This window comes from Delphinus delphis, chromosome 3, assembly GCF_949987515.2.
Source record: "Delphinus delphis chromosome 3, mDelDel1.2, whole genome shotgun sequence".
NCBI lineage: Eukaryota > Metazoa > Chordata > Mammalia > Artiodactyla > Delphinidae > Delphinus > Delphinus delphis.
Window position 1 is genome coordinate 134,653,504 of NC_082685.1, and position 24,188 is coordinate 134,677,691.

The 24,188-nt window shown below is 36.0% G+C and overlaps 1 protein-coding gene across 2 annotated transcripts in view; it reads right to left on the reverse strand.

The window, feature by feature from the left end:
- Nucleotides 1-24,188, reverse strand: part of PARP8 (poly(ADP-ribose) polymerase family member 8) — a 178,133-nt gene that overhangs the window by 24,335 nt on the left and 129,610 nt on the right. For both annotated transcript variants that reach the window (XM_069540613.1, XM_060009513.2), the window contains 6 exons: nt 20,879-21,004; nt 19,802-20,366; nt 18,122-18,172; nt 17,921-18,016; nt 6,752-6,844; nt 229-354 (listed from right to left, as the gene is read on the reverse strand). In XM_069540613.1, coding sequence (XP_069396714.1) covers nt 229-354; nt 6,752-6,844; nt 17,921-18,016; nt 18,122-18,172; nt 19,802-20,366; nt 20,879-21,004 — 1,057 coding nt within the window. The remainder of the gene's footprint in view (nt 1-228; nt 355-6,751; nt 6,845-17,920; nt 18,017-18,121; nt 18,173-19,801; nt 20,367-20,878; nt 21,005-24,188) is intronic.

The window sequence follows — 24,188 nt, forward strand, 5'->3', positions numbered from 1 at the left end:
TTAAAGGAGAAAAGGAGAGGAGAAGTAACAGGATACATGAAAGACAAGGTGGAAGTAAATCAAATTTGTGGAAAAAGAATCATATTTGCTAAATGGATACAGAGTTCGTGACAGATCATGGATACGATGAGACAGTAATTTAGCTAAGAAAGAAGAAAGCTAATGAGACCCAAATCTCAGTTATCGTTAAAGGAAACTTGTGATTGACGTGCTAGGACGACTACTTACCCTCGGGTTGAAGGCCAGCATCTGAGGATTGTTAGGATCTACCACAGAAGGATATGGCTCGAAAATGACAACTTTTCTAGGAGATTCCAATGCGGACCTACACATGGATACTAGTAGATCTACCACCTTGAAATACATACATAAGATAGTTACTACCCTTCAGATTTCATCAAATGCTTTGCCATTGTTTCTCCCTCTCATGGTAGTTAATTAGGAAAGATTCAGGATGGCTAGCGATCTCTGAAATCTGTAATTTGGGACTTTAGATCAAATTTGACCAAACCTGACTATTAATTTAAAGTAACTAATATTTAAAGTTACTTTAATATGTGTTATTTAAAGTGACACATATTAAAGTGACTAATACGTGTTGCTTCCAACTACTCACGTCTTCATATCTGTCTTTAACATGTCTTTGTCATTAACACATACTACATGCTAACATTGTTGTAGGTTCTGTGGAAGGACAATGAACAAGGCAGGTCCTTGAAAAGGTCTCGTGAAATTTTCCTTTCAATGGAGAAGACGTGCTGAAAAATCAGTTAAATATATGCTTAAAGACATACAGTGTCTGGCAGTGTTAAATGCTATAAAAATAAAGCTGGCATTAGAGACTTAAGCCGTAGGGGGGACGATTTTAGCGTGGTCAGGAAATGTGGTGACATTTCAACAGAGACCTGAGCGAAGTGGGAGACGGAGACGTGACTAACTGGGGAGAAACCATTCCGGGGGAAGGAAACTGCAGAAAATGAATCTGACATGCCCCAAGGACAGTAAATCTCCTGACACCATCTTACTTCTTCCTACTCTCCTCTGACAAAGGCTATTAATGTCCTCTGATTTGTTAAATAAGATGGCTTTATGCCTATGCGCGTCTATGACTCCTTCGCACAATTCACTAAGAGGCAAGGCGACACAGCAGTCAAGAGCGTGGCTCCCCTCCCTAGTTCCCAAAAACAACACGCTCTAGCAACTGAATCAAGAAAGCCGATACGGTCTAAACGGACAGAGCTCATCAGAACGGACGTACCTATAGGGTAAAGACAAGAGACTTCATAAGGAAGCAGCTGACTTAATCTTTATAGGGAAAGATATTTCCAGAAAGTTTTGAAACAGGCATTTAAAAAATGCACAGTAAGAGTAGGACAATTTTTGATTCTTATGGTTAACGAGGGGGTATTTTGACCTAATGACAGTAGGGCTCACTATGTTGTGTGTATACTCACAAAACACATCCACCCAATCACAGCATCCAGAATTTCCAGTGACCTAAAATAATTAGCAACACTCAAGCCATCGGGTATAGGATCTATAAGTAACACATTCCAAAGTACACAGACATAGATACCCACAGGACTTACTCAGAAAACAGTAGAACTGAAACAGCTAGTATGTTTCTACCACACTATTCCATTTATGTGTGTGTGTGTGTGTTTGCAGTAAATTGGATTCCAAGCAACAGATAATAATAATAAAGACAAATTAAAACCCTCCTTTTTGTTTTCCTCTCCCATACTCATACTCATCCAGAAAGATGCACCGTAACCCAGATACAAATTGTCTTCAGCATTATCTGGTCTCCTAATATAGTAAAACCCAAGCAAGAATCCTGAGAAAGAGCCTTTTCTGAAACTTTTGGGGCCATGAATTGGTACAATCTTATAAATACCTTAAAAAATTATATGTCATAGGATGCATTTGAAGCTTTGTAAAAATACATACCCTTCATGTATGTATGATCAAATGATCTTTGACAAGGGTGCTAAGACCACTCAATGGGGAAAAGACAGTCTTTTCTACAAATGAGGGTGGGAAAACTGGATATACGCATGCAGCAGAATGAAGCTGGACCCTTATCTTACACCACACACAAAAATTAAATCAAAATAGAATAAAAATGTAAACATAAAACCTTAAACTGTAAAATTCCTACAAGTAAACAGGGGGAAGCTTTACGACATTGGATCTAGCAGTGATTTTTTAGATATAACATCAAAGCCATGGGCAACAAAAACAAAAATTGACAATAGGACTCTATCAAACTTTTATGCATCAAAGGACAAAATCAAGAGGGTGAAAAAACAACATGGAATGGGAGAAAATATTTGCAAATAATTTATCTGGTAAGAGGTTAATATCCAGAATACATAAAGAACTCCTATAACTCAACAATAAAAAATCATATAAACTTAATTTTAAAATGGGCAAAAGAACTGAATAGACATTTCTTTTAAGAAGCCGTACATACAAATGGCCAAAAAGCATATGAAAAGATACTCAACATCACTAGTCATCAGAGAAATGCAAATAAAAACCACAGTGAGATATCACCTTACAATCATTAGGATGGCTACTATCAAAAAAACAGAAAATAAAAAGTGTTGGTGAGCAGCTGGAGAAATTTGTGCCCTTGTGCACTGTTGATGGGACTGTAAAATGGTGTAACCACTATGGAAAACAGTATGGAGGTTCCTCTAAAAACCTAAAAGTAGAAATTCCATATGATCCTGCTGTAAGTGGCAATCCCACTTCTGGGTATATGTCCCAAAGAATTGAAAGAAGGATCTTGAAGAGATGTTTGCACACCCATGTTCACAGCAGCATTATCCACAACAGCCAAGAGGTGAAAGCAACCAAAATATCCATTGACGGGTGAATGGATAAACAAAATGGGGTATACACGTATAATGAACCACTATCCACCCTAAAGAAGGAAAAGCCTGTCACCTGGTACAAAATGGATGAACCATGAGGACATTTTATGCTAAGTGATATAAGCCGGTCACAAAAAGTCAAATACTATATGCCTACACTTGTGAAGGATCTAAAGTAATCGAATTCACAGAAACAGAAAGTAGAACGGTGGTTGTCAGGGATGGGGGTAGGGAGAAAATGGGAGTTTTTCAACAGGTATAGAGTTTCAGTTCTGCAAATGAAAAAGTTATGGAAGTCTGCTTCACAACAATGTGACTATACTCAACACTACTGAACTGTGCACTTAAAAATGATGAATAGAGTAAATTTTACATCATGTGTTTTTCACTACAACAAGGAAGGCACAAATGGATACAAAATAACCTGAATAATGTTCCCCTTTCAATCAAATACTTTAATTAAAAACCTTGTGCCCAACGCTTCAAAACAATCAAAACTACCAAAAAAAGCAAATGCATTGTTTTGCCAATAATTTCACTAGTGGACTTAAGTAAATTATAATGAAAATAATGGATGTAGGGGTAAAGAAGTTAATTAACAGAATATTTTTGTTAATATATGTGTTAACCGAACTGAAAAGAAACAGTGTAACTACCCTGGCAAAATTCCTTGCTGTCCACCGAAGTTACATACCCCTTGCTTTCAAGGTATAGGGCTACTACTGCCTGGGAGCAACTGCACTGCAAGCGACATTTCTACCCCTTTTGTTTAAGTCAGGCCATAAGACTAGTTTTAACCAATGGACAGAAAGTGGAAAGGGGCTGAGCTGATGAAGAAACAGGCGCTCTTTCTCTCCTTTTCTCCCTTCCCCTCTACTGTATGCCAGTATTGAAGACAGCAGACTCATGTGGTGGACGGAATCCGGTTCCCTCAGTGATCACACAGTTGCCCAACAAACATTCTAACCGAACAGTTGTGTGAGTTAGAAATAAAAGCCTACCATGTTAAGTCACTTTAATTTTATGGTTTATCTGTTATAGGAGTTAGCATTCAGAATCTTTGAACAAAGAAAGGTTTACGTTACACTGTTTGGATTTGTACTCTATTTACATATGCTAATTCTTCCACAGAGTAAAATGATGTACAATGTATTCTGGAAAAGAAGTGAATTTAAAATTGTAGACTAATGGCCTTCAAACATTTCAAGAGTAATTCCTTTTATCTTTTCTTTTTTAAAAAGAAAATTGTACATGAGAGCCCCCAAACATAAAAGAATAAAATGGAGCTGCTGTTCTGGTTAAAGCAGTACTCGGAGGCCTGGAATCCCAGCTGCTGAGACACTCTCATCACAGCGCAGCCTCCTGCAGATCCCTCTGAAGAATGTTCTTGCAACCTCCAGAGCTCCTCAGAGCACCATTAGAAATCCAGGAGTCAACTGATGCAACAAGGCTACAGAGATACAGTTTTTATTTAGAAAAGGAATCCATTTCCATGTAATCTCCAGGATTATAACCAGAATATTGGGGTATCTCCTTTAAAGTGGTGAAAGGAATATTCCGCATTGACTTTGGAGCAGAATCACTAAATTCTCTGAGATTTTTGGATACTGATCTTTAGAGTTGAATCACTGAATTGATCTGATCGAGTATTTGTGCCTTGTTACTATCATTATATAATCCAAAAGTAATTTCACTTTAAGAACCATTATTTTTAGAGATGTATCTATAGTAAGAGGGGAAAAAGCACCTATTATTCTTTCAACCTAGCCTACTGTTAATATGTTAGTTTTCCTTCTAATCAATTATTCCTTATTTCTAGGCTTTACTTCCTTCCCTTTTCAAATTGTATGCGGGATACTTTACTTCCAGTAAAATGCATAAATATTAACTATACTACTTGAAAAATTATACATATATATACACACATATATCCATGTAAATATACATGTATGTGCATATGTACACTCATACACACACCTGTGTAAAGTTTATTTTTACATAGCTATAAATAGCATATATTAAAGTACCTTTTTTCGAGCAATATTAGTTTCAAGGGATGAGAAAAATGTTACCATTTTTAAAAAGAGATAAAGACTCACCATGGATAGATACATTTGAGAAACCCTCTAAGTATAGGCTAGTCATTTTCTTCAGTTTTAGGGATTCTCAGAGCTTTTAGTATGCAAATTTGTGCACATTGGGTATAGGGGCAATATTAAGCTGCATTTTTGAAATTTATTTTAATCATGGAATCATTTTTCACATCGCATATGATCAATGTTCTGTTTGCATTATTTTCATTTATAACCCATTACATCACAAATATGGTCCTTAAAATTTCATCAAGTGGATGCATCTCAGTCTAGGTAATCAGTGAAATAACGAGGTTCAGGGAGTCTAAATCCATGAGGCATGGGCTGTCTGTGTTAACTGTTGTATCTTAGTCTAGTGTACTGCCTGTTACATAGCAGGCATTTGATACTTACTATAAGAATGACCAGATGTCTGTTGCGTGATCATTCTTTCCACCCATCTTTGTGAATTTTATAAAAGTCTTTTACATTTAGCTTCCTTTGATTTTTAGTGAGACTAAGTATTTTCTCATGTTTCTTTACTAACTATAGGTCCATATTTGTGAATTGTGCATTCATTTCCTCTATTAATTTGTGATGATCTTCATGTTTTTTGTCTCAATTTTTATGAGCTTCTATGTAATTAAGTTTGTAGCAAAACACACTTTTTCATAAGTGTGTTAGCTCTTAGCGTTCACTATTTTTTCAAGTAAAAAGTGTGAAGTATGTATGGACTCAGATCTGTTGATATTTTTCTTCATGATTTTTTGTATCTGCATAAATGCATGAACCTGAGGCCCTACCTAGGCTGTGCACGCTTAATTCAACCCTCTTCTAGTGTGGGTATAATACTTTTAAACAAAACTATTCTTTAAGCCATTTGGAATTTGTTTTTGCACACAGCATAAAGAGAGAACCTGTTTCCCCCCCCCCATGTTGTAGGTCATTTGTTCCCACCTTCACTAAACCATTTTTATTTTACAATATAATGTGATACCTCCTTTAATATGTATTAAATGTATTTATAACTTGACCTATTTTGGGGATAATCTGACTTTCTACTCTTTGCCAGTACTATATTTTTTCAAAATATCATAGGATTACATAATATGGTTTTGTATTTGGTTGGCCTAGCCTCACTTAATTAACACTCATTTTTTGTTTTCTGTAATTTTTTTCTCATCTATTTATTAGTATTTCAGTCAGGTTCCATAAATGAACAAAAACTAGTTGAAATTTTAATGACATTGCATGAAGTAATAAATTTTGGCATCTTTACAACAGATTTTTTTCCTTTCCAGAAACATGGGATGCTTCTCTACTTTCAAGTTGTTTCTTTGTTTTTATATTTTCCTTCCTATGTCATAAACACTGCTATTGTAAAATTGAATGCTCTCTTTTTATTACATGTTCTGTCCATTATCTTTTCACCTAAGTTTTAAAAATAAATTGGCTTCCATTTTATGGCACTATAACTTTACAAATAAACATTACATAATGCAAGTGCAAGGGTTTCAGTATCTCAATTTCACCATATAAGAAATAAACGTAATTATTTTTCAAACAATTAAAGTTGGTTTAACTTCTCCTCTTGGCAATTGCAAAAGGACAAAAAACACACATTAGATAAAGCTGGCAAAATTTAGTTTCTATCTAGAAATATCAAATGCTGGTTTGCTTTCTTAATCTATCAAGAAACTATCAAAAATTCATCCCAAAGAAAGGTAAAGTTAGCTAGTGGATCAGAATAAATTTTTCAAATAAAAATATAGAATAGTTAGTATCACATGTTACTACCTGAGCTCCAGTTGCTATTTCATCAGCAGCTTCATTCATTACTCCCAGGGTTTGAAAAGCAAATACACACAGCTCTCGTTCACACACAGTAGGCTACAAAAGAAAAGGGAATCAATTCAACAGTTTTTCCCCATCCTCCAATTCCTAAATTAAATGTATGACATTCTTCATAATAAATAGAAAATGCAAAGTTTTAGAATATTAAAAAGAAATATTATTTACAATAGCCTAGATGTGGAAGCTACCTAAGTGCCCAATGACAGATGAATGGATAAAGATGTGGTATATGTATAAATACAATGGAATATTACTCAGCCACAAAAAAGAACGAAATATTGCCATTTGTGAGAACACGGATGGACCTCGAGGGCATTAGGCTAACTGAAATAAATCAAACAGAGAAAAGACAAATGCTGTATGATTTCACTTACATGCATCTAAAAAAAGAAACAAATGAACAAACATAACAAAATATAAACAGTCATAGATACAGAGAACAAACAGGTGGTTGCCAGAAGGGAGGTAGGTGGTAGGATGAGAGAAATAGGTGAGAGAGATTAGGAGGTACAAACTTCCAGTTACCAAATAAATGAGTCACAGGGATGAAATGTAGAGTGTGGGGAAGGTAGTCAGTAATAATGCAGTATCTTTGTACGGTGACAGATGGTAACTAGACTTACCATGGTGATCATTTTGTAATGTATAGAAATTTCAAATCACTATGTTGTGCACAAGGAACTAACGAAGTGTTGTATGTAAGTCAATTATACTTCAAAAACAAACAAATTCGTAGTAAAAGAAATCAGATTTGCCGTTACCAGAGGTGGAGGGGTGGGGGGAAGGGGAATTGGAGGAAGGTGGTCAAAAGGTAGAAACTTCCAATTATAAGATAAATAACTACTAGGAATATAATGTACAACATAATTAATATAATTAACACTGGTGTATATGAAAGTTAAGAGAGTAAGTCGTAAGAGTTCTCATCACAAGGAAAATATACTTTTGTTATTTTATTTTCCATTAATATGAGATGATGCATATTCACTAACTTATTGTAGTAATCATTTCATGATGCATGTAAGACAAATCATTGTGCTGTACACCTTAAACTTATACAGTGCTGTATGTCACTTACATCTCAATAAAACTGGACGGGGGAAAAGGGAAGAAATATCACTTTAAAGAATTAAATTTCTAAATTTAGGTAACAATTAGTAAATAATCATTTATTGATACAGAGTCACAAATATGATTAAAAAATTCATTTTCGTTAGTTTTAGGCACTTGCACTTGGAATGATTTAGCAATAGATGAAAATATCCTTTAATTGGAAAATCCACCTCGCCTGCTTAATACACATTTGCACATGAGATGCACTTAAAAAAAAAGCAGATACCTAAGCTGGTGATATACTAATTAACCACAAAGCTGTGTAAAACAAATATAAAAAGGAGAATTCCATTTCTTCCTAGGTAATTTTCTCTGGAAGAAATAGCATGACTCTGCTTACTTGCTACCCAGCTCTTGAAAGATTGGTTTTGTTGGAAAGACTTTTGACTTCAATAACCTCCTGGAGTCAACAGCACTGAAATATACACTCTGCAATTGCTTTGGAAGAGCTCTCATCTTTCAAATCTGATACAGTGTCATCTGCCTGATTTATCTTATCTCCCAAGTTACATTGCATTAGGCAGCTGATGAGGCCTAACACGATGCAGCCTGTGGTGCCCGGCACAGCAGACAGCCGCATTTGTTAGTGCCATTGCTCCTATGTTCACTCATTTCAGAGGATAGTTTCATCTACTGCTTAACTAGTGGGGAAGGATGGCCCCATTCTGAGCATCCTCTATGTTCAGAATAGGCCCACATGGTAGCTTTGCAGACAAAAAGCAGGACCAATCACACAAAGATTTCTGATTGACATTCCCCAAAGAGAATCTTCAAAACAAATAAATTGATATATTTCCTTTGTCAGCCTTAAAAGGACAGTTTGATTCTATTTCAGAAACATCAGGAAAAACTACCTATGGTAGGAAACTAACTGGAAAAATTTCTTCATCCAGCCTCAAGCGATATATACTGCTGCATATATTTGGATATACTTAGAGCAGACCGTTCAATTTCTACTACTTTTTCTTTTACTTTACCATTTAACCTATTCTTAGTCTATTTTTTCATGTGTATGTGCATGTATGTTTCCTCCTCAACTTCCCCCGCTGACATTGGGTTGCTTCTTTTGTTTACTTTAGGGGAGCATGGTATGGTCTGAAATAATAACATCAACCATTTTATTGCATATTTACTATAGTGTCAAACACTGTACTGGTGTCTGAGGATAGTGAAACTATACACAAACAAGAACTCGGGGAACATAAACCTTGGAAATCATAAAGGGCCATAGGAATTAATACGTGTACTCTACCAGACACCCAAAGTTCACTGAGGAAGTAAACAGAGACACAGAAGGTACTTCGTTTTTGATAATACTACTGCGAAATAAATTTTTTATGACTAAAATCCATCAATCCCAAAGCTGAACATCAGGATAAGGCTCATTTAGTATATATGAGTAATGATTGGTTTTTATTTTTTTATTTGAACCCTGGATAATTAATTATACTTACTTTGTGATCATCCTAAAATCTATGGATGTATGTACGTGTGTTCACACACATATTCAGGGAATATAAGTAGAAACTACCATTTTGGTACCAAATTGTTGCCTTATGCAATATAAATGAAAATGAAATAAAATATTCTGCTAAACTAGATTGGAAGATAATTTTTTGGGAAGATAATTATTTGAAATTCGAATATTCTATCACCACACTTTGTAGCCAATCCTAGGTATTCATGTGCCACCCTGACTTTGTCTCAAATGATTTTTTACCAATTTCACCCAGACCTCCTGGTCTTTATCTTGGCTAACAGGTGAGCAACAACAGTTCAATGTTTTCTCCTGAATTACTATTTCATCCCGCTGCCACATCTGTTTATACTCAAACCTCTAAATCTCCAAATTACATGGACTTACCAGCTGACCCATTATTTTAAAAAATAAACCTACGTTCTTAATGTAAAGCTATGGATTAATTACTTTATAGACACTCCTTTTCTTTCCCGCATTTTTTTTTACTGAAAAGTGGACTTTCTTCCCATACTCAAATTTGTAAGGCTGATTTCTAGGAATATCCTGTTACTGCAACTGTTTGAAGAAGGAAATCAGGTACAATAGAAAACTTGCTTTTGGCGGGGAGAAGAGAAAGTTTGCTATCATACTGAAAAATCTGAAGTAGAACTACACATTACACTCTTATAAGAATAATTTTATCTTCCTTTTTTTTATTTGGTAAGGAAAGTGCTATATTATGAATTTCTTTGATTATTCGTGGAATAACCTTTTTAGACATGTTCATTAGCATTTGGAATTTCCTCTTATAACGGTTCTTTTCTTTTAACATCTTTATTGGAGTATAACTGCTTTACAATGGTGTGTTAGTTTCTGCTTTATAACAAAGTGAATCAGCTATACATACACATATATGCCCATATCTCCTCCCTCTTGCGTCTCCCTCCCACCCTTCCTATCCCACCCCTCTAGGTGGACACAAAGCACGGAGCTGATCTCCCTGTGCTATGCAGCTGCTTCCCACTAGCTATCTATTTTACATTTGGTAGTGTATATATGTCCATGCCACTCTCTCACTTCGTCCCAGCTTACCCTTCCCCCTCCCTGTGTCCTCAAATCCATTCTCTATGTCTGTGTCTTTATTCCTGTCCTGCCCCTAGGTTCTTTAGAACCATTTTTTTTTTTTTTTAGATTCCATATATATGTGTTAGCATACAGTATTTGTTTTTCTCTTTCTGACTTACTTCACTCTGTATGACAGACTCTAGGTCCATCCACCTCCCTACAAATAACTCAATTTCGTTTCTTTTAATGGCTGAGTAATATTCCATATGTGCCACGTCTTCTTCATTCATTCGTCTGTCAATAGACACTTAGGTTGCTTCCATGTCCTGGCTATTGTAAAGAGAGCTGCAATGAACATTGTGGTACATGACTCTTTCTGAATTATGGTTTTCTCAGGGTATATGCCCAGTAATGGGACTGCTGGGTTGTATGGTAGTTCTATTTTTAGGTTGTTAAGGAACCTCCATACTGTTCTCCATAGTGGCTGTATCAATTTACATTCCCACCAACAGTGCAAGAGGGTTCCCTCTTCTCCACACCCTCTCCAGCATATAGTTTGTAGATTTTTTTTTTTTTTTTTTTTTTTTTGCGGTACGCAGGCCTCCCACTGTTGTGGCTTCTCCCGCTGCGGAGCACAGGCTCCGGACGCGCAGGCTCAGCGGCCATGGCTCACGGGCCCAACTGCTCTACGGCATGTGGGATCTTCCTGGACCGGGTCACGAACCCGTGTCCCCTGCATTGGCAGGCGGACTCTCAACCACTGCACCACCAGGGAAGCCCTGTAGATTTTTTTGATGATGGCCATTCTGACTGGTGTGAGGTGATATTTCATTGTAGTTTTGATTTGCATTTCTCTAATGATTAATGATGTTGAGCATTCTTTCGTGTGTTTGTTGGCAGTCCATATATCTTCTTTGGAGAAATGTTTATTTAGGTCTTCTGCCCATTTTTGGACTGGATTGTTTGTTTTTTTGTTATTGAGCTGCATGAGCTGCTTATAAATTTTGGAGATTAATCCTTTGTCAGTTGCTTCATTTGCAAATATTTTCTCCCATTCTGAGGGTTGTCTTTTGGTCTTGTTTATGGTTTCGTTTGCTGTGTAAAAGCTTTTAAGTTTCATTAGGTCCCATTTGTTTATTTTTGTTTTTATTTCCATTTCTCTAGGAGGTGGGTCAAAAAGGATCTTGCTGTGATTTATGTCATAGAGTGTTCTGCCTATGTTTCTTCCTTTCTTTTTAAAATAGCAACTATAGAGGTAGCAATATTGTGAATAATTTATGTACTATTTAACACCATACTAAGTAAATGCCAGTGAATTTTTAAAGCAACAATGTTCTATCAATCATTTTTTACTTGAACATTCTATAGAGTATTCAAGATATAAATGAGTTTAATTTTGATACAACAATTTGCCAACTAGTTTTTGTAGATCACTGACCCTCTCCCATGTTTATCCACATTTTATTTGAGAGGAGTTCAAAATGTCAACACAAGATGGCGTACTAAAAGAAAGTTCTCAAATTGTAAGTAATCAAGATTAGATTACACAGAAAGCACATCCTATTCAAGGAAAGAAACTGATTCATTTTTCCTTAATAAAATATGCAGTTATACTGTAATTAGCATTCTCCCACCTTGAGCCAACTTCCAGCCAATACCGTGCTCCCAACAAATTCTGCTATAACTATATCATTTGCACAGAAAACTCCAGCATCGATTCAAAGTAAAATGTAGTCATTGAATAGCTATCGCTAGATAAGTGAAATTGTGTGTTTTATTAAACATACTTTAATGCAAAGTATGTATGCCTAAATGTCACCCAAAATGTACATTATTTACTAATTCGAGTTTACAATAAATCTATTAGCTTCAATTTATAAAATATTATCTATTCTTAAGGTTATACTATTATATTGCCTTCAAAAAATTAGTCCCTATAATGTAAACTGCAAAACCATGGCAATTCCCTCCTGCCATTACACATAACATACATAATATATCCGCAATATAATATTCATTATGCACCATTTAAAAACATGAGGAACTTTATATGTCCCTAAGTTAAGATTCATTTTAGAAATTTTTAAGCTAAGATGAATACATTTTTAATTTTATTTGAATCAAAGCAATTTAAATGTGAGCAGTAAAAACATGTTTCAAAAAAATGGCTTTAAGCCCTAAAGAATATTTTAGAACCTAACTGCACTTTAGAAACTTTGTGTTTTCAATGAATTTAAATTACTTCCTACTGAAAATAGAAATGACACAACTCAAGAGAATCTAGCTATGTATTTATATATAACACAGTGTAGGTGAGTGGTTTTCAAACCTTTTTTTGCCATGGTCTTTTTTTTCAAACAAAATATTTCATGTAAGCCCAATATATAAAACAGATAAAAGTGGATACTGTTCCAGTTGGAGCATATGTGCACAGTTCAGTTCTCCTAGCTATAAAACAGGGATAAAATCAGATCTAGTTCACCAGGTTGATAAAAGGACTAAGTGAGAAAGAGAACCAAGTGAGATATGGTTTATAAAATCTCCCTGAGGCATACAGAGCCGTTTAAATATTAACAGTATTAGGTAACCTGGATAAGCTGTCTCTTCTACTTGTTTTAACCCAATGTATATACAAAAATTAGTGTTTAATAAGAATTTTCATTGAAGCATATCATGAAGTGGTATTTTTATTTTCATACCCGCAGTTTATCAAAATTCTTAATTTGTTGCTACACTATGTCTTGCTAAAAAAGAAATGAACAATGTAAATACAACTTCATAATTTAAAAACAAGTGTTGAAAACATATGAGAATAATTAAGAATATCTACTGGAAACACAAAACCTATATGCCTTTAATTCTCTGTGTTTCCAGTTTTATAGTCAGTACTTTGGCTGCTTTTCATGGTTCGGAAGACAGACACATTTGGGGTAGGGAAAGATTTACTGTCCATTAAGAAAGACAGGAATCCCACAGAGATCAAGACAGATCCACAATAAAATAGGATCAGGCCTGGTTAGTCCCCACTATACATGGTGATCCCTATTGCCCGATAAAACTAAAGTTGTTTGAACATTAAAACCAATTTCTGTTCAATTTGGATGTAAAAATAATTATATTTTTGAACTGAAAGTTTTTTGGCATAACTATTTAGTTTAGCCTTTATTTCAGAACTTGAAATGTTAACTTCTACAAAATGCGTTGAGGGGGAGCAGGGAGAAAATAGCCTATGCTTTTTCATCCATTCTTTAACATCAGACCTAAATACAAGAAGACCTACCTGTTTTCCTCAAGGTAAAATGGGACATACCCAGGTTGACCCACACACTCAGTTTCCAAAAAAATGGTCATGGGAGTGCCTTATGCTATGACCGAATTATAGCTGGGTATTGTCAATTTTCACTTTGAAAATAAGAACCTTAGTTACAAACATTTGTCTATGGTCCACGGCCAAGACTGGACCACAAAATTATTAGACTCGCAGGTTTCTCTGACCTTGCTTTAGTAGGAAAGAGCATTATTCTCAAGAGGTGACAGTAGCATCTCAGGCCTGATAATCCAGAGCAAGTAATGTGGGACATTTTCACACAGCAGGAGAAGAAAAGGAAATCATAATTCCCACATCACATACTGATGTGAGAAACAGGAAAGTCTGTTAACCAGGGACACAGAGAATGAGCCTCCAATATCACTGACAAAGTTCCAACTTTGTAGGGATAGTAAGCCACACAACCACGAGTGGTTTTTTCCAACAGGATTCAGCAGCTCACGTACAGGGTTCAGAGAAGACAAACACCTGCATTGATCCAAGAACTGGGTGTTTAATGTGACACTAACAAAAAGACAAGGGCACTAGGAACTTAGAGGCTGATAAAAGCAGTGGTGATTTTGGCAGTAACTCCTTGTTTTCTTGTTTTGCGAACACACTTGAAGACCAAAATCAACATTTTAAAGCATCTCCAAGACAGTCCAGCGCATTAACACTAGCTGATTCCAAAACGTAGAGAACCAGGGGTTTGGTTTTCTGATCACAATGCAGACTGTACTGCCGAACTGCAATTCTGGGACTCTGAACAACCCTCCTGATATTGTGAGTTTTATGCAGATCCACAGCACTACATGTCAGGACTCACACCTGAGAGTGATATTTATAACCTTTATAAACAAAAGAGAAAATCAGAGCATTGTGGTATTTCTAAATAAGTAGTTCTTCATGTTGCAAAAGTGTGACATGCTTACCTAGACCTCTGAGTAAAGTGGCAGAATAGGAAAGGAGTAAAATTTTAGGACTTTTGGGAAATAGGGGTAAAAGGGGACTTAGGTTATTTAAAAAACAATCAGCCTTGAAGAAAAGAGACAAAATATAAGAAACAATTTGAATTTTGACAGAGAAAGATCTAACAAACGTAATAAACATTAGGCAGAAAAATCTATGGAAATCGAGTTTTATCTAACCTATTCAATCACCCTATGGGGCTATGACTTATCCTCTTTATAGCTCGAGGATTTACTGCAGTTTTTAATGTGTTATATGGGCTGAATATTATATTTGTAATAATTGTTATACCTTATTGAAATTATACACTATGTACATTATTGAAATTATAGTAAAACATATCGCGATGTAAACGTAAGAAAGAGAGAGAAAAAATGAATATATAGCTGATTTAGGTGAAGGAGGTAGTTTTGTTTACTTTTCTTCCTTTGACTATGAGATGTTTCTCTATTTTCATTTCCTGATCTGATTTCATATGTCACTTATCTTACTATTTAAGAAACCAAAGTAAGTTTTCTGATTTCCTTAGATAACAGTCTGAATTGAAGCAACATAAAACCACCTGATAACTAGCTACATTTATTTAGAAAACGTTTTCTCTCTTGTTTACAAAAACATCTCCATTTCTAGAAAGAGACAGCAAACTTCATTGGTGCAGAAAGATAAAGTAAAACAGAACTTGAAGCAAGGCAAAGAGAATACTAACATCAACTATGATATTTCTATCACCTATTATAGGAATGAACCAACAGCAATTAAACCGTAAAGAGCAAACTCCCAACAATATGTGTGGTAAATTTCCAGGACATAAATGTAGTTAATTCAAGCACATGAGTCAAGAGTAGCATCATGATTAAGACCCGTGGCCTTGGTGCCATTCTGCCAGGGTTTGAATCCTGTCCCTATTACTTACAAGCAGTGTGACATTAAAAAAAATTACGGTTTTCCTCATCTATAGAGCAGGGACAGTATTAATACCTGCCTAATAGGGTTATTTTGAGGATTAAATAAGATAATCCATATAAGGCACTTCAAAAACATGATTACATAAAAAGCATTCAAAAAGCTTATGCCATTAATAACATTACTATTATCTACGGCAAGGAAAATGTCATTGCCATGGATCAAGAAATAAATCAAGAGCCACAGATGCACAACCACAAAGTAAAAACAGGCCTCCTTACTGGGATAAACTGACATGGTTAAAGGGTCCTCTCTCCTCTCATCGTAACTATACATTTCCGTGTATTGACTCAAAATAACAATCTTGCACAAATATTTAATAAATTCTGATTTAGTTACGTTGGGTTTCGGAATAACAATATATCTCTTTGAGAGGAATAACTGACTGTCAAAAAATAGCATATGGAAAAAAATAGCATATGGGTGGCAAGAAAAAACTCTTTTATATGTTTCCCATAAACAAATAAAATGAAACAAATATATCATAAAGCCTGAGTCGTTATGGTCATAAATGGATATTATATATGTTTTTTAAAGTATAAATCCTGAAATACAAAAAATTTCTAACAAAAGTACCTATTTCTAGGCTTTGCAATTCATCTCTTCAAACATATATTCCTAAGGACAGGACAAATCTCTCTTAAAAAGTGCAACAGAATCTAGTGTGGTGCGTTATACTCATAAAGCCTTCAATAAATGTTTGTGATGCATTTTTGAAGTCAGACAAAATCAGGTTCAAAGTTCAGCTTCCACTCATATAGCTGGGTGATGCTAAATAAATCGGCTAATCTCTTTGAATCTTAACCGCCTTATTTGCACCATGGGCACAAAAATACCTACCTAAACCACAGAGTTTTGTGAAAATCAAATAAAGAAGCAGTATGCAAAATGTCTATACAGGGTGCCTGGCACACAGTGCTCAAGTCATCTGCAAACAGATTGCTTTAGTTTTTCCTGTCCAATATGGATACATTCTATTATTCTTCTCTTCTTAATTGCCTGGCTAGAACCTCCAGTACAATGTTGATTAGAAGTGGCAACAGCATCAAAAAGAATAAACTACTTAAAGATAAATTTATCGAAGGATGTGCAAGACTTGAACACTGAAACTAAAAAACAGTGTAAAGAGAAATTTTAAAAGATCTAGATAAATGGAAGGATACCCTGCATTCGTGGATTGGAAGGATTAATATTAAGATGGCAATACTTCCCAAATTGACTGACAGACCCAAAGCAAACCCTATCAAAATTCCATCTGCCTTTTTGGCAGATGAGCTGACCCTAGAATTCATATGGAAATGCAAGGGATCCAAACAGTGAAAGCAATATTATAAAAAAAAAAGTTGGAGGACTCACACTTCTTCATTTCAAACTCACTACAAAGCTACAGTTAGTCAAGACAGTATAGTACAGGTATAAGGACTGACATACGAATCAGTGGAGTAAAATTAAGAGTTGACCAGTAAATCAAAAATATCTATGGTCAAATCATTTTCAACAAGAGAGACAAGATCATTTAATTGGGGAAGAAGAGTCTTTTCAACAAATGGTGCTTAGACAACTAGATATCTACATGCAAGAGAATGAATCTGGACAACAACCTCACACCATAAGCAAAAATTAACTCAAAAAGGATCAATGTCTTAAATGTAAGATATAAACTATAAACTCTTTGAAGGAAATAATTGGATAATAATTCCAATTATCCAATTGAGATATAGGATATTGGATAATTCTCCCCCAAAATACCACTTATACTTTGATTCTTATTTCCATACTCAATAATGCCACAAATGTGTTAGTGAGTTGGCATTTTTTCGAAATCTTTACTCTAATTCTCCAGATTCTACTACATACCTCTTCTAACTGGAACAATGACTACCGTCTACTCTCTGTATTAACTATCTTTAAATTGTGCTTTTTTGAAAAAACAGTGTTTACAAGTTTACATATATATACATATCGATATGGATGGATATAGAGATAGATGAATAGACAATGAAGTGATAAATAAGCACATGTGAGAAACGAAACATTTTGCTAATATGAAACAGCTTGATCTTTCACAGACTCCTTCAGAAATAGTGACTCATTTGTCAAAATTATGACTTTGTGTATTACGTAACTGGCTCAATAGAGAGTATTTACTGTAAATGCAGTTATTTACTTATTTATTCTTATATCTTAACCCTCTTCATTTATATTCTAAACTGCCATTCCACCAATGAGAACTTACCCTAAGCATGGGGCCATTTTGAAACACATGTGGCTCGTCACAAACCACACAGTATTCATTCAACACAGGGATCCGCTGTTCAGCAAACTCAATCGTCTGAATAAGACAATAAAGAGAAAGAATGAAGTCAAGTTCATGAAGGATTTGAAAACCCACTAAAGGCTAAACTATTCCTACAACGGATGGAGGCTTGGCTCATACCTGCACTAGGAAGCCACGGTCTCGTATTGGAATACATTTGGCACCATTTGGCTATAAAAAGCAAAGGAGAAGAAAATAATTTTTTAATTAGGAAAATATATAAATTATAGCCTTTTACTTTTGCAACAGTGAATACAGATGTGATCTAAGATCACCTGTAATGTGAATTAAATCACTGATTATGACATCGAGATTTTAGAATTTAGTATAATGCCCTTTCCTCCATTACTATTGCAATCTTTGTTTAAACTAAATGAGCAGCATTCTTAATTTCTGATCTTCTAATAAAAATGAGTGGCATCTTTAAATGATCACAAAAACTCGTTGCCCCTATTACTCATCACTGATTGCTCCCACTTCCTCATTTAGATTATTTCAATCTCATTTTACAATCAGATAGAATTACTTCTCCAAGGACGTACTAGACAGCTGCTGTAAGGGGTACAATACTAAACTACTGTATTAGGCTTAACCATACAGGAGGACATTAAGACATATTCTTTTACAGAATATCCGAAATTATCTTTCTTAGGTGAAACTAACCATGGGAAACTTTCTACTATGTAACTCTGACATAATTACTTTTCTATATGTCTTTAATACTTAGTTTTGAGAAGAAATGGGCTTTGGGGATATCCACCTAAAATTACCAACATACTCATGTACATTTTCTTAACACAAATAAAATTTCATGGTATAATTTACAATGTAATTTTAGAAATAAATCTATACAAGAGCACCACAACTTTCTGAAAATGTATCTTATTTTTTTTCAGTTTCATCTATTGCTTGGTATATCTGTATTAATAGTTAAAGAGTTAAATACGTTCCTCCCTAACACACACAAACACAAATTTACTAAAAGAAAAACAAAACTTTTTGTCAATTCTTTTATGTAATTAATATACATAAGATAGGTCTGTTTCTTTATCTGAAACTGGCTATAATGCTGATTACTCTAGAGGTAAACTTTGTGTAAGACTGACTCCCAATAAATACCACCCAAAGTACTTAAGCTTTAATACAGTCACCTCCCAGGCCCATCTCCCCATGCAAAACAGCTTCAGGACAAAGTGACTTCAGTTTCATAAAGTAGACACTGAGAGCAGCTTTAAGTGAGTCTCAGGGATACAGCTGTAACTGTTACTTCTCTCCACAAGTTCATGGGCAAAGTTGTCCTCTTATATACAATAGGAAGGACACCACTCTTAATTATTGGAAATAAATAAATAAAATAAAACATCAACAATTTTTATCCTAAAAAAAAAAATTATCAGACAAACTCTGAGCTCCACTACTTTTGTGAGAAAACCAGAGATTAGATAAACCTACTCAATAAAACATTAAAAATGCTATGCTTGCTTAAAAGGACAGGCTCTGTGAATCCAATGGACTTCCTTCCATTTTTAGTAGCATTCATTCCCGTGACAGGACTCTGGACTAGACATCAAATTGACAGCCACATTTATTTTTTCAGAATCAAAACCAACATTCCAGTACCAGTTGCAAATGTCTGGTATGCAAAATAACATCCAAAAGAAAAAAATTGTAAATTTTAAAAAACAAAAACAAAACTGTGCTTCTTTCTTTTCCCAGATCTTACAAAACAAACAAACTAACAAAACCCTCTACTGCCCCTTAGCTGACATTTAAGAACTCAAGATGAAAATATGTACGCACAGCAGGCTGGGAAGATGAAGATGATGATGGTGTTAAGATACCAATGAGCCCTGAGGTAAGAGAGAGCCTCCGGCCCTCTGCACTGGGTTCCTTGAAAAGCTCCGTTTTGGATGACTTGGGGGCACTGGAGTAAGACTTGCTGAGCAACTTGTGATTCTTGAGTCCATATAATTCTTCCATTCTGAGGTTACTGGAATAAGACCTGCTTAGCAGTTTGTGAGGCTTCAGGCTGGCGTTGTGCTCACAGCGCGGGTCTCCAGAACAAGAGCGAGTCAAGAGTTTGTGCGACTTGAGAGCGAGGCAGTCCTCCTGCTTGACGGCTGCAGGGCAGGGACGGTTCAAGAGCTTGTGTGACTTAATGGTCGTCACCGCCTGCTCAGCCCGGGGGTCGCTGGACAGCGAGCGACCGAAGGTCCTGTGTGGCTTCGGGGCGCACACGTCCTCCGTCTTGACTGTGCTGGAACAAGTCCTCCGCAGCAGCTTATGCGTCTTGGAGATCCCGTCTTGCTCCGATTTCAGTTTGGATTTGCTTTTTCCACAACCAGGGGGAGGATAGCTTGGCGACCTTCAAAATGCAACAATTAACAGGGCAAATCGTGAGTGCAACAGACCATGGAGAACACTTGTCAGGCTCAATCAACTCAACTCTGTTACAAATACCATGTCTTTCTAATCCAGCTTATCCAGCCAAAATGGAAACCAAATATGTATGGAAAGATCACAGGGACTGAATTCTATGTTTCCTGGAAAGCAAAAAAGCTTTGTTCAGTTCGTTTTTCCCTCCTACCTATCCCAGAGCCCTATGAAGGACTAATTTTGGTAGGGAAAACTATGTGATTAGAAACCAAACAATGTAACTTCAGTAAATTTAACCCATGTAAAGGAAACACAAACTCAAAACATAGAAATGAGTATCCGTGTTTTTTGATGGAATGGATGTAACTTGGTCTGTTCTTTAAAGTCATAAAGAAAATAAACAGATGCCAACACTGTAGCAAGAATGCTTTGAATTAAATAAGCATGGAATATCACAGGTGCAGCGTTTAGTAAGACGATGGAAAGACGTCTGTTACCCACCTGCGCAAGGTAGAAAATAGATGCAGGGGAGACTTCACTTTCTTCTCTGACAGCTTCTTGTTGTGCAGGCAACTAGATTTTTCTTTGCTCTGTTTCCACTGCTGTGTAACAAATGTCTGCATGATTCTGTCAAACCAAAGGTCAGTTTGTTATCACAGTTCCAAGGTCATTTAATATCAGATTTCTGTATGGATTATGTAGAGAATGCATTTATCAAAGGAAAATAAATGCATGGTAATTAGGCGGAGTTTAATTTTGAACCATACAAGATGTCTTCTTGTGTAGGAAAGCATCCTATAGAAAATTTCTATGATTTTACTGTGTTACGATTAATAATTAATTAATTACTGTGACATAATTAAAAATACAAACGATTAAGAAGTTGATAAAAGAATAAGGATATAAGGAGATTTATAAGGACGGCCTTTAGGATCAACACCTTTAGCTGAGGTGGCAAGAGAAAAGTCTGAATTATTTTGTTGGTGCTAGCAACACAGGTTTTAAAAAATGTTTTGTTATTAATTATGATCTATTAAGATAAAGTAAAGTTCTTTTCCTTCTCCTTGATTTGCTTATGTATTTTTCTTCGTGAGAAGGAAAACAAAATGAAAGTACAAAATCGTAAACAAAAATAAGCCATGCAAAATTGACTCTATGGAGAATTAGGAGGTCAGCAAGTTTTACGTTCAGCACAGCCGCCATTCACTTTAAAATGTGCTGGTTTTTTAAAAGATGGTGCGCCTCTAAGAATTTTTAGTTCCTATCCTAAGGCAGGAATTTGGTAACTTCTGATCTCAATATTTTCTAAGTCAAGACCATGGCATCACTGTTTTGTGATAAAGAATTCTAGAACGTCAAAGGTGGATTTAAGAAAGACACAGCCTTGTTTTCTGAGAAGGGTCTCAGGCTGTGACAGCTTCTCTGGATCCCATCCCTCCAGTGACAATGGAGGAGAGTCCCTTAAGGCTGATACTTAAGTAGAGGCAAAATTTTACAATTAAACATTGTGCGCAGTAAATTAAACACTTTGATTTTCTTTCCCAAGTCAATTCAGCAGGTCCTGCTTTCCTGCTCTTTCCAGTTGTTTCTAACACAGATTGCTTTTGTACCAGGAAGATGGTACCAATATCTACTATTTACAATACAGCAGGGAGGAACTTTATATACAGATTTTTTTTCTCCTTCCACACATTTCACAAGTAAGGTGAGGAAATGAAATCTGTCCAAGTTAGCCTGGATTGTAAGCAGAGCTGTAACACCTATGTTATCCAACACGGAGAGACCTATGTTAACGTATGTTATTCAAAAGGGGCAGCTGTGACTCTTAGCACTAGGCCAATTTTTATTTTCTTGAGATCCTTCAGGTCTCACCACATTAACTCAGATCGCCAGAAACTACATCACTCAGACTAACTACCCCAAACTTTAGTGAGCTAGCTTAGTTGAATTCAGAGGAAATGTGCAATTATTTGCGGTCTTTTTAGCTGTAGAGGTAGTGAGGAAGAAGGGGGTAAAGCTGCAGTCAGTGATGCATGATTCCAAATTTGCAGTAAATTCTCCCTAGAGCTCAGGACGAGGGAAAGTTCTTATTTTCCACTTAATCTTTGAAGGTTTTTTTCTTCCAAGATTTCATCAAGATTTAAATGTAACAGTAATATTAAGGTCATCACTTTCCCTTGTACTTAACCTGAAATCTCCAGTGACACCACCCTTTGTACCAAGCAGATTCAGATTCTTTTCCTCCTATGAAAAATTGCCATTCCTGTGTACCACTCCCTAAGAAACCAAGCAAGTGCTTCTCTGATTCTTGGCAGACTAACTGGAACAAAAAATAACAAGCAAAAGAGCTAAAATTGTTCCCACTTTCATATTACATTAGCGTTCTAAAGTGTGACTTCAACATCTAAAACTAGTAATTCTTAAACTTGCACACCCAAATCCCTACATGTTCTTGGATTCGAAAGGGAGGAGTTAACTACCTCCTATAAGAAATTCAATATAGTGTTTCATTTCAACTGTGATCTGAAATATACATATGAGCACGTTTGGTATAATGACCACCCCCTTATAATAGAGAGGCACCGAGAGATTTCAGTGCTCACACTGGTGTTTGAGTTTGTGCTGTCACTAAGAAGAACTACTATAATTGCCATTGGCTGATGATAAAAGAAGGGAAAAAGACTTCACGGTAAATTATACATTCACATCAACTGAAGACCGGATGAGGTCACAGCCAGCTATGTGAACAAAGCTTCCAGGGTAGTTCAGAAGAGAAAGGGAATACACGTGGGTCACATGATGATCCTCTACATGCTGAAATGGGCACTATAGTAGTCAGTACTGTGTTCAAACTGTGGTGGTGAAATAGCTTCAGCGAAATGACACCACCCATCAAATTAAATTAGTATATTAATTTGAAATTTGAATGTTTCATTTTGATTTGCACATCAGTTATAAATTGAATTTTGTGTTATAAATGTGAACTCAACATATGAAGAATTTACACCATTCTTTATGTTTGTATATACTTCAGGCAATGTTGGAGATTTGCAATGTATTTTTTTCCTTTTAAAAACAACTTAAGGGGCTTCCCCGGTGGCGCAGTGGTTGAGAGTCCGCCTGCCGATGCAGGGGACACGGGTTCGTGCCCCGGTCCGGGAAGATCCCACATGCCGCGGAGCAGCTGGGCCCATGAGCCATGGCCGCTAAGCCTGCGCGTCCGGAGCCTGTGCTCCGCAACGGGAGAGGCCACAACAGTGAGAGGCCCGCGTATCGCAAAAAAACCAAAACCAAAAACAGAAAAAAGCAACTTAAGTTTGATCAACATCAATTCAACATAAAGTCACACACAGTTTAAGATTATTTCCAGAGTCTGTGATATGCTTCACCTTTGATTGACAGATACCCTATTCAAGGCTGATCACTTTATTACATCTGTTTGGGGTCAGTATTTTCTCTTTCAGGCTCTTTTAATGACGTCACATTTCCCCAATATCCATTCAATGATGAAAATATATTCCAAGCCTTATTAAGACAAAGGAGTATCTAGGATTATATGAAAGGCAGATTAGTGGATGGATCAAAAGTATTGATATGGAGTCAAATTCTGGCTGTACCACTTTCTCAGTGTGTGAGCTTAACCAAGTTGCTTAAGCTCCCAGGGCCTGGGCTTCATCATCTAGGAAACATGGAGAGTAACAGTACCTGCTTGATAGGGTTGTTGTGAAGATCAAGGGAGCTAATGTATGTCACTATTCTAAGTGCCTGACATGTAAGCAGCACTGCATAAGCATTTGCTGTTGCTGTTGTT